The sequence below is a fragment of the Abramis brama genome (assembly GCF_963993115.1).
Source record: "Abramis brama genome assembly, chromosome: 4".
Lineage (NCBI taxonomy): Eukaryota > Metazoa > Chordata > Actinopteri > Cypriniformes > Leuciscidae > Abramis > Abramis brama.
The window spans coordinates 36,282,145-36,294,942 of NC_139966.1; the positions used below are offsets into that span (position 1 = coordinate 36,282,145).

The 12,798-nt window shown below is 36.1% G+C and overlaps 1 protein-coding gene across 1 annotated transcript in view; it reads right to left on the reverse strand.

Moving 5' to 3' along the window:
* The window catches only part of tafa5a (TAFA chemokine like family member 5a), a 145,994-nt gene extending 133,408 nt beyond the window's left edge, over positions 1 to 12,586 (reverse strand). The window contains exon 1 of the mRNA XM_084111352.1: positions 12,346 to 12,586. Within this exon, the coding sequence (XP_083967478.1) occupies positions 12,346 to 12,457 (112 nt within the window). The 5' untranslated portion in view covers positions 12,458 to 12,586. The remainder of the gene's footprint in view (positions 1 to 12,345) is intronic.
* Between the last annotated feature and the right edge of the window lie 212 nt (positions 12,587 to 12,798).

Below are 12,798 nucleotides of genomic sequence, written 5' to 3' on the forward strand. Positions count from 1 at the left end.
CAATGTATAGTCGGGCATCTTTAGCTTAGCCTAGTGTGTGTGTGTGTGTGTGTGTGTGTGTGTGTGTGTGTGTGTGTGTGTGTGTGTGTGTGTGTGTGTGTGTTTGTGTAAAGAAGTGTTTGTGTAGACACAGTGGCAGGATTACTTGAGTCAGTGCTTGCTAGATGAGCTGCTGAACAGCTGCAGTCGGTTCTCAGACAGTATACTGTACATCAGGCTGTTGTTATGAAGTTAATGTGATAAAGGATTTTAAAAAAAAAGGTAACATGAAAGCAACAAACACAAGCTGTAACTCTGACAAAGATAGGCTTTGAATGCATAATCAAGTTGTTTGCAGTATGTAAACAGATGCTGCCAATTAGTAATCAGTGAATACATCAAGTAATGATCAATGAACACAATTCTCCATTGAGACGCGCTGCACACTAATGCACGGTTTTAGAAATCCACACACAACTGCTGCTTGCAATCAATCAGATCAAATTTTAAAATTAGAATAAGAGAAAAATATTGGTTTGAGCTCATTAAGGGATTTTTTTTAAAGCTGCTATACAAGCACTATACAAATACAATGTACTTGATCTGATCAGTACTATATTAATACTGTTAAACATTAGTGTCTTTTAGTATCATCATCATATCTTTCTGCCAACTAATCCTTCATTAGCATAAACATAGGCCATTTATGCACAATAATATAGAATTGTAAAATGAGGTCACAGGTGTCAGTATATCATTAGACAAAAATGCAATATTATTGCCATTTGTCATCTCCAACTACTGTGAAGTGCATGTGTTTCTGATTTTCAAAGATTTTATTTTTACTGAATATCAGAACTGTTGAAACACTTGCTCTCCCATTTATACACAGTTGCATTCCGTGATCCATCAAGGCAGGAAAAGCTTTTGAATCATGTTTCTGAGCTGTCTTGTCAGGCTCAACCATGCATTACAGTCTGGCATCCTGTTAAGTGTTTGGCAAAAGACACATCTGCATGATTGAATACAGCTGACTTCCACACAACTACCTCTTCTCTAACATGCATATGTTGAGCGACCCCGATCTTTTCTTCAGACGAGTAACTACCTCTACGACTTCAGGATAAATGCAGCTGTCTTTTTATAAAGACAAATGTTGTTTGTGGGAATCTTTTCTGACTGTGTAAAGGCCCATTCACACAGAGAATGATCACTATATTAGCGTTCACAGCAGCAGACGGTGTCGTTCTGTTTATTCGAAGTACACGCTGTGTTTTATGTCTTTTATGTTCTGATTGGCTGTCAATGTTTAATCGTTCATAAGCTGAAAAAAAAAAAAACTAATTCTGTAAGTGATTTGAATTATTATTATTATTATTATTACACTCTTACACTTGTGGTGTGAACTATATTTACAATGATTTTTAGAACTATATCTTTATCGTTATTGTTATAGTTATCGTCCTTTATGTGAACGGACCTTTAGGCAGTTTTTTTTTTTCAACAAATGGTCAGTGTTATCAGGATGTTGTTTGTGTGCATCATCAAGCTAAACATTATATGAACTGTTTTATTTCATTTTTTTATTTTTATTTTATTTTTTTATTTTCTAGCAATAGTAGTAACAGTTACAGTTTTTCTCAATTGTTTACACACATTTTCTGGTACTTGAGACACAATGACCACAACATGTAACTCATTCACCAACCCCCTGAACCAATTCTGCTAAACTACAAGCACAATTCCTGCTTTACACTCAAATTGCAGTTCTAAAACACACTTTTTTCAAAACACTACACACAATTCTCTGCTTTTGGCACAATTTTCATGCAGAAAATCTCTTGTTTTCACAAGGAACACACTGCCATTCAAATATGCACACGGACTCATCACATGGGCAAACACCCGTCACACAGTTTTACAATTAGCAATCAGAGCTTTAGCATAAAAGAGCAACAGGTGCTTCAATGGAGCAATGGATGCCAACATTGGATTTTTTTTTTTTTTTACTGTAACTGTATACAGTCAATTCTTCTGTTGTTTTGTATGTAGACCACTGTATGTACAACTTTGTGTTGGTTGGGATGTACACTGTGTACATTGTTTTTGTGGGAAAAATAAAATATATTTGTTACCGTGTATTTGTGTGTTCTGAGTATAAAAACAATATTCTCAAATATTTTACAACACACTTATGTATGTACTGTCTGTAGCAAGTGTAACACTTGACAAAAAAAAAAGGCCTAAGTCATTATGATGAATGGAGAAGAAGTGTTTTGCATTCATCATAGTGTTTTACATTGAGCACATCAGTGTTCAACTGGTTCTTATAAATGTCTATTCATATGATGGTTTGTGTGTGTCATTTGAAAACAAAATACCATTTTGAGAAGAAATAACATTGTTTTGAATGTAAAGTTTCATTTTGCAGGAGAATTGAGGGGTTTTGCCCATTGTGTGTGTTTTTTTGGATATGTGTTTAGAGTTCTGAGAATATGAGGCATGCTTTCAGAAAATGTGTGTAAACAATCGAGAAAAACTGTAATTATAAAAATAAATTAAATTAATTTAAATTAAATACTAAATAATTAAACAACATTAAAAAAAAGTGGGTTGAATGTATTTTAAATATTCATATTTGGTTCTTGTTATGGGACCAAATGTTAGTAGTTGTTAATTAACTATAATATATAATATTACAGTTTTTCTCAATTGCTAAAACACAATTTCTGAAACCTTGCTCCTTTTTCTGAAAACATTAAACACAAAACCTCATCTTCAAGCACTATTCACAAAACCTCTGACTCCTCTTGCAAAATGAAACTTTCGCCTCAAAACAGTTTTACCTGTGTTCAAAATCAAACACTGCTCTCAAATCATAAACAAAGTGATCAAAATGATATACACTATCAAGCAGTCAGTAAACAATACACCAAAAAATAGAAAACACATTGTTCAAAACATATAGTTCTCGAAAGATATCTATGGACTGCTATTCTGTTTGTAGACTTACACTCAGAAAAAAAGGTACAAAAGCTGCCACTGGGACAGTACCCTTCAAAAGAGTTCTAATATGTACCATTTAGGTACTACAGTTTTTCTCGATTGTTTACACACATTTTCTGAAAGCATGCCTCATATTCTCAGAACTCTACACACAAATCCAAAAACACACACACAATGGGCAAAACCCCTCAATTCTCCTGCAAAATGAAACTTTACATTCAAAACAATGTTATTTCTTCTCAAAATGGTATTTTGTTTTCAAATGACACACACAAACCATCATATGAATAGACATTTATAAGAACCAGTTGAACACTGATGTGCTCAATGTAAAACACTATGATGAATGGAAAACACTTCTCCATTCATCATAATGACTTAGGCCTTTTTTTTTTGTTCAGTGTTCACTTGCTACAGACAGTACATACATAAGTGTGCTGTAAAATATTTGAGAATATTGTTTTTATACTCAGAACACACAAATACATGGTAACAAATATATTTTATTTTTCCCACAAAAACAATGTACACAGTGTACATCCCAACCAACACAAAGTTGTACATACAGTGGTCTACATACAAAACAACATAAGAATTGAATGTATACAGTTACAGTAAAAAAAAAAAAATCCAATGTTGGCATCCATTGCTCCATTGAAGAGCTCACCTGTTGCCCTTTTATGCTAAAGCTCTGATTGCTTTTCTGCATGAAAATTGTGCCAAAAGCAGAGAATTGTGTGTAGTGTTTTGAAAAAGGTGTGTTTTAGAACTGTAATTTGAGTGTAAAGCAGGAATTGTGCTTGTAGTTTAGCAGAATTGGTTCAGGGGGTTGGTGAATGAGTTACATGTTGTGGTCATTGTGTCTCAAGTACCAGTATTTGTGTGTAAACAATTGAGAAAAACTGTAAATAATAATAATTTTGGCAAAAGAGCTGAGTGGTTGAACTTATGAACGCAGTCAGCACAACACACAATTTTGTGAAAACTGAGAAAATATAATGAGGTTATTTCCTAATCTTCCTGGAAGGTTTCAAATTAAGCAATCAATTTCCAAAATCATGTGGAAATAGGAGTTGTTGTGTTACTAATTAAAAAAAAGGGTTGAGTCAATATTTAATAACATGTTCATTGTAAATTGTCAAAATTATGACATTGTATGATTTAAATGTTTGGATAGGAATGCCTCTAAAGCTTTGCAAAAGTAATGGGACACCAGAGTTTGCGCCATTTGGGGAAAGTTCCAATTCCTTTGCATGTTATTCCCAAGTCTGTTTATAGCGGGGCGGCACATTTTTATCCATCTTTCTCAGTCTCATTGTCTGCTTCTCTCTCTTCCTTCTTTTTTATCCTTCATTCACTTCTCAAGAGTGTTTCCACCCCAGACATTTCCTGTCACAGCCCGTGAGCGACCCCGTGTTGATGGAGCCCTCCAGGAATTCAAAACGCCAGGGTGGCATTTTCTTTCAAGTGATTGGTTCCCTATAAAGAAGTGGAGTCATTTTAACAGCCCGCCGCAAGTATGTTAGTCTTCCCTGTCTTTCTCCGCCCCTCCAGCAATGCGTGTGTGTTTGAGGTTCCAGCTGATCATTAAAATTCACACCCTCATCGTTACATCAACCAAGAATGAAGCCAGATTGTTAGCAGCGTGCACGTCCCCTTAAATGAAGAAGACCCTTGTGTTAAATGTCAAGATTTATGTTTTATGCATTCTAGTGCACCCATTAAAACTGATACCAAACTTAAATTAATTTATGGTCTAACACGCACATTTAAACAGCAATTAGTGATCAAATTTATGAGAGCCTGGAGGAGATGTCTGCAGATCGGGTTCACATTAATAAACACTAAGCATGTTTTTTTTTTGGATTTCTCACGGATCAACATTGAGCAAAAAATGCTCACATGAACACAAGGGAAGTTCTACATGCTAAACTGTAGAACTACGTGCACTACACATTCAGACTAGATGCTAAACTGATTATTTCTTGACACATAAGCTCAATTGGTAACACTTTACAATGAGGTCTCATTAGTTAACATTAGTTAATGTATTAACTAACATTAACTAACAATGAGCAATACATTTATTAGTTAACATTTGTTAATGTATTAACTAGCATGACCTAACAATGAGCAATACATAACATAATGTATTAACTAACATGGACTAACAATGAGCAATACATTTGTTACAGTATTTATTAATCTTTGTTAATGTTAGTTAATAAAAATACAGCTGTTCATTGTTTGTTCATGTTAGTTCACAGTGCATTAACTAATGTTAACAAATATAACCTTTGATTTTATTAACTTATAAGTAAATGTTGAAATTAATATTATCTAAGATTAATAAATGCTGTAAAAATATTGTTCATTCTCAGTTCATTTTAACTAAGGTATAACTAATGGTAACCAATGAACCTTATTGTAAAGTGTTACAGCTCAATTTAACCGCATTTATCTCACATTAGAAAGCAAATCAAGTCGCTTTCAGACCAGCCCAAAAATTACAAAGCACAATTTTCACTGCACTGCACTAAACTGTCTGTGCAATTGTATGAGGACTCCCTTCACAAATCATGGTTCATAAAACAAAAGGTCTAGCATTTGTATGCAGATGCCATTTTGACATTTAGTATACAATGCAGTTGTCACACCTGCTGGCTGTTTTCTTCAGAACGATCAGGCTTGAATATAAATGAAGTAGTATTTAATAGAAATAAAGACACAAACAGAGATAATCCAAAAAACAACAGAGAGAACATCCAGGTAGCAATGTTAACACAAGACAAATAACAGAAGCGAACTAAGGGTACGTTTACACGACAACGATACGCTTAAAATGGAGAAGTTTTCAATTGAGTCTTCCGCGTACAGACGACACCATTGTCAAAACGATCCCCATTCACACGGATCCGCGAAAACTACTAAAAACGCTGTATTCTGCTGCCAGGCCATTAGATGGCGATGAAACACTACAGACTGAACATGTAATACGCATGTGCATGACGTCATCGTCTTCAGAGGTTCACGTTTTTGTTGTTTACATTGAAAATTTGCGTTTTCAGGCACCCAAAACGTTGTTGTTGTGTAAATGAACGGCCAAAAAGCATAAAAAGTTTTACGTTTTTAGTTGAAAACGGTGTCGTGTAAACAGCTCCTGAGGGTATAAATACACAGTGGTAATGAGGGACAGGTGAGACTCAATGAAACAATGAATAACTATGGCAACCAAGAAAACAGGAACTAAACATACCGGTACTGAACACAGGGAAAGCAAGACAAAAGAATATCAAAATAAAAGTCCATGAACACAGCAACATGGCAGGCCCATGTTTTCTTTTTGTTTTTTTGTGTTGAGATAATTACACATTTAATAACATTTGTAGAGAAAGTAATGTTAAGTACCATGAATTGGAAGTGAACCCTGATACCAACAGTGAAACATTCCAGTTCTGTTATCCCATCAAATTAGCAGACTGTAACTAACTGTTGTATAATATCCATGGTTCGAATTACGTGGGAGCCAGTGGGAGCTGAGCTCCCATAGAGAGAGGATGAGCTCCCATAAAAGAAGTAAAATCATACACCTGTGGGGGTCTCTAAAAATCATCAGCACAAATCATCATCATTATTTTAAATTACAAATAAAACACTATTTCCTTCAGACTACTGTAGCGTGACTTAAAAGATAGGACAAGATGCCAAACACATGGATCTCGCGGGATCTCGGATCGTCATCACACTACATCCTTATGCTTCGCTTTCTGCAAGGACTTTTACTGACTTTTTTCAACTCACAGAAGTGACGTCAACGTCCGATCTAGCAGTAGCATAACCCATCAGGCAAGTGTTATTTTAACATAGGCGTAATTTTTGGGTGGGACGGGGGTGGACATGTCCCCACCACTTTTTGCTAAGGTCGATATTGTCCCCACCACTTTTGAAACATCTTGCGGCACTAATATGCCAATACAAATAAATAAAGCATCTTGAGTTAACTAGCAGAGCATTCATTTAGTTCGTTTGTTAAATAAGAGGCGATCAAGCGCTGAAATGTGTTGTTTTTTAAATAAAGTGATCAAAGTGCTCGTTGGCGCTGCGATCAGTGGCGCGGATACTGTGTTCTCTTGTGGCTCGTGCACAGTCTGCGCTTCAATCCGTTGTGGAGACTCTCTATTCGTTCCAGTGAAGTTACAAAACAAAATGCACACAAAAGTGTCCTTGCCTGATATACAACCACTGATAAACATAATCGGTTTTGATGAGAAAAAAAACCCTATGCGAGTGCGGATTAGAACCCAGAACCTCTAACACGCTTGGCAAAAGTTCTGCCACTGGACCTACACGCTTAAAATTGTCGGATCTGTTTATTTATTCACGTGAAAATTCTCACCACTAACAACATATATTAGACCTCATTAAACGACAAATTAAACCAAATGTACTATTTCAATTGAATTGTGTTAGCAACGCTCTTTTATTAAACATTTGTATTTATTTACATTAGTAAGCTACACCGCGCCTGCTCATAGGCTACTTTTTTTTCTTTCTTTTTTAGAGACCCCCACAAAGATGAAATCATAATTCGAATCCTGATAATATCCCTTTTTTTTTACACAGTACATGTAAAAAACAAATCCATTAATTTCATAAATGATGGAAACCATATTCAGTAGTAGGAAACAGCTCTAGTATGATATACATCCAGCCTTTCAACAATGTGCTACACACATTTCAACTTTGCAAATATATATTTTCCTGCACAAAAACCGTGTAGGTCCTCGGAGCTGATTAAATATTCATCCATAAAGATGCCTCCATTTTCGAAAGAGTTCCATGATGTGTTCACTAGGCCAGATAAAAAAACTTGACAAGTTCCACAAGCCCACATCTTCACCCTTTGATGCAGACAGTGGTTGAATTGCTCGTGCGGTGGAAATGGCCTTCGGCTAGCTTTAAAATAGACAAGGGTATTATAATGACTGCATGCTTATTGTTCCATATAAATACACCATTTATTTTTCTCACTCTCTCTTTTTGGTTATTTTTGCTTTGGTAACCAAAACGTACAACAACATCCAAAAGCTGTTTATAATTACCAAAACGGCTTCTGTTTATGCCCTTAAATGGTCTTGATGATAACCACTGAGAAAAGTGTGCATGTGTGCATTTGTGAATGTTTGAGCAACGTGTAAGACTGCATGGGCTGTTTTCGAGGGGGATGTGTGAATGCGCTGCAGTGCATTGTGGGATGCCTTCGGTGGGCGGGGCCATGGCAATGCGGGTCGGGCCTGTAGCAGGTATGATTCATCAGGGCACGTAATTGACCCTGTGGGATGTGTGATGGAGGAGGACACCATTGTGCGCTATTCGTTTTCTTTGTCTGCTTCCTTTTGGTGTGTGTTTTACTGTTTCCCTGTTTTAGCTTACTTTCTACTTTCTATTAGTATTTTTCTCTCTTGATCTCTGTATCTGTTTACAGTAACACAGCCAGTGAATATCAGCACACACACATGTACACACACACACACACACACACACACACACACACACACACACACACACACACACACACTCATAGAGCACCATATGCTTTCTGCACCATCTGACTTTAATGATGGTGAGGCTGTCTGAACATTTGCAGAAATTTGCAGTTATTAATGTATATATATATATATATATATATATATATATATACATTAATAACTTTTTTTTACAAAATAAATTAACCATCACTGAACTTACTTAAGCTGGAATATGACACTAATTTCTTCTAGATCTGCTGTAGTCAAGTCAAGTCATCTTCATTTATATAGCGCTTTTAACAATGTAGATAGTTTCAAAGCGGCTTTACAGTAACAAACAGATAATTTAAGGTAACAGAGATTGTACAGCAGATTGTACAGCAGAAGCAAACTTTGATGCATTATTTTCCTGTTATCACTGTAAAGTAGCTTTGGAACAATCTGTATTGTAAAAAGCACTATAAATAAAGGTGACTTGACTTGACTAATGGATAATGGACTAATGGACTAGTGGATAATATATTCCACAATGTTAATTATTTTATATGTATATAAAGTATGAATGTCAATATCATGTATTTATAAAATATGAGGATTATTAATACTATAAACATTAAATAATACAGTTTAATAGTTATTTAAAAGGGAAAAAATACAACAACACTAAATATATTACTACATTTGTATATGTACAGAAAAAAATGAATGTTTGCCCATGCAGAAGTCTACTCTGCTATGAGGTTGGGTGGTTTTTACAGTGTTGCTATGTGGTTGCTAGAGTGGTTTTAGGTTCCTGCAAAGATGTTGCTTACTAGACCAAGTCAAAAGAGTCGACCCACAAGTCTCAATGATATCTTGATCTCTAGTTATGTCTCAGGTTAAGCCTGTGAGATGTTTTCTGCCAGTGGTTTCAGTGAAAATCATGAGTCTGACTGCTTAGTAAAGTAAACAACTCGCAACAATTTGCATCACTGATCTTCACGGTATAAAGAGTACGGAACGAGTTACGCACAAAAAGGTTAATATTGTGAGCAATATTAGTATGTGTAAGGAATAGTGATATTTGCATTAGCAAGTACCATTGGTTAATAAATAAAATCATATATTTTATATTCATTACAGGTTTTTTCAACTGCTTGCACACATTATCAAAACTTTGCCTCTTTTTTTTTTCTTTTTTTTTTACTTTACACACAAATCCAAGAATTACACACATAAAAATGCAAAATGCTTCACATATCTAGCAAAATGAAGCACTGCATTCAAAATATCACAAACACATCTCAAAAGCAAACACCTTTGCCATAATATTATATTTTTTGGATGTATCACATACACACAGTTATTCAAAACCTAAAGCTTTTCTTTCATGAGCTCCTATGCACATTTCTGTACAAGACTGAAAGTAATTGGCAGAGAGATGTTGAAAAATTTGCGGTAAACACAAAAGCAAGATTGAAACCAAACTATATATATCTTTTTTTTTTACTGTAAGAATTTGTGGTTGTGGATACTGTATTACATAGTCCGAAAAACATATAACTTGATCTTTGGTCTATTTACAGGCCTATTCTAAAGCCATGATTGGTTGGTGTTTAGTAAAGCAATACGTGTTTGCACATGTGAGGAGTTAGTGTGAGGCACTGATGAATTAGTGTGGCATTTTGATAGGTTGTGTTTGAAAAAGGAAATCAAGTCAGATTTTTGTGTGTTACATAGAGAATTGTGTGTTGTGGTTTGCAAAAGTGTCGAAGGACGAGAATTAGCGTATGGTTTTTGCAGATTTGGTGTGTGGTTCTAGTGTTTGAGTGTCAGGTTTCAGAAATTGTGTGACAAGTAAGGATCTTGTGTGTAAGCAGTTGAAAAAAAACTGTAATATTCAACACTTGTTATTCTAAAGGTCTCAAAATACAGCCGTTATTCTGTGTTTCTACGGCAAGTGAAACGCAAGTTTGAACAATGCATCTGTGCATCTCTAGCAAAGAATAAACATGTGTCGAGTATAGCATCCAGAGGAGGGAGCCAGCGGACAGAACAAAGCCATATCATTCATTAAACAGTCATTACAAACAGTCCTTGTCATCATATCATATCGCTTGATATTAATTTGTACAACTGCGGTACAGCACGAGAACCATTCTGCTGTTTCCCTATCTCCGTTGCTCTCCGAAACAAAGCCAATCTCCTATGCAACCATGACATTTGTAGGGGAATACTTTGACTTGTTTTGTTGTGAGATGCTAATATAAAGAGGCAAGCGACTGCATGACTCACTAGTGGGAATGCAGACCTAATTTCTGTTGTTTGTGTCTAGCTATAAATAAACAAATCAACCATCAGAACTTGGTTTTGTGTCCCTGTGTTTATGTTATCAATCTCCTCTGCGAGCTGCGAGGTGCCAGTCTGAGGTCTTGACAGCGACTCAGACGTAGATGTCGTTCGGTGGGCAGCCCATCTAGATGAAGATTAATATCATAGACAACAAGAGGGTCGGGGCAGAGATGCACAAGCGGATTTGCACAGAGAGAGACAAAGAGAAAACAGGCACCCCCAAATAAAAAAGAAATAAAAAAATCGACTGCTAACCCACAACAAACATCCAGAACATTGATTGTAGACAAGTGGAGAATAAATCATGGCATCGCAGGAAGATCAATTGAGTGAATCCAGAAACATCTATGCACATATTTACATACATTTCCATATTTCTTTAGATATGGAAAGGTATACTGGAGGTAAAGTGGCACAAGCTAAACATCCTCTCAGATGTACTGCCACCCAGACAGGCCTGGGACATGAAAATAATTTGACATTTCTAGACATAGATTCAGGTGTGTGAGTCTATATTCGTGCATTGAATTCACTTTACCTGTGTGTGTTTTCTAGTGGAGTCATGTGGACTACAGTGCTAATAGAGTCAGTGAAAGTTTCATTCAAACTATTAGCTAAAATAATGAATCAACTGAGCTTTAATTGGATAGTTGTTTGAGAGGAAAGGCATTTTCTTGTATTGCAATGAGGTCTGTAACATTTGTGATAATCCAATGCTTTCTCACGACCAATTCGTACGAATGAGTAAAAGATGGCTATAATTCGTACGAATTCATACGATTTGTCTAAACCCCAGTGATGGGTAGGTTTAGGGGCGGGGTCAGGGGTAGGTCATTCATACGAATTGGGCAACTCATAAAATATGTACGATCTGGCAAAAATCGTACGAAATCCACCTCGTAAAATACGTACGAATTGCCGTGACAATCTAACAATCTAATTATTGTTTCACACAACTTTCCTTTTGAGTTTCAGCTTAAAATGTATTTTAGTGTATTAACACCATGGCCAGAGCTGAATTATCTCTGAGGTTTCAAATTATCAGTCATGTTTAGAGGGATTGTATAAATTGCCTTTGCATGTGTGTTTGAGTCATGCAGAGTTGACTGCTTGTGCATTAATTTTCCTGTATATTTGCAATTAGAAGAAGGGATTTCATATATATATATATATATATATATATATATATATATATATATATATATATATATATAATTATAATTATTATTATTAAGGAATATACTTAACAATCCTATAAGATCCAGAAGATAGATGCTAATACATCGTCCCTTTCCTTGAGTGCAAGTTAAAAATGTATATTATGGTCATGCCTGGGACATGCTTTGACATTTCCGTTTCCATGAGCCTCCATGACTTTGTTTGTATGTGTGTATTTGTGAGTGACACGGCATACACTACATTATCCTTAAGGTCACATCAATAAAGTGTTACACATCCTCACACACGTATCGAAGACGCATCGCACACACCGCAGACTCACCGCAGTACACGATCAGAAGCGCCGTCAACAGCAGCACAGCCCAGAAAGTTGTCGACATCCTCGGCCAGTTAATCGCATCCTTACGCTTAATCGATCTGACCGCAGGAGCCATGGAAAACGCGTGTCGTGAAATCGGCGACAAATTCAGCGTTACAAACCCTCCCGTCCTCTGAGGAAACGTCTCTCTCCACGAGTGATTCTTAAAAAAGACATTTTGAAAACGGACCGCTCATTTCCAAAAGCACCTTCGGCAGTCTTTAAGTCCAGGAAAATCGGAAAATGAAGTCTCTAGTTGACGCGCGATCGATTCAGTGTTCGGTATCCTGGGAAACGGATAATCCAAATCAGGCGTGTGAATTCAGATTTTCTCATAAATATTAAAACTGTCGACGCCACGTCAAACCTCCGTGTAGAGAAACGAAAAATATACACGACAATGATTAAATGATGTAT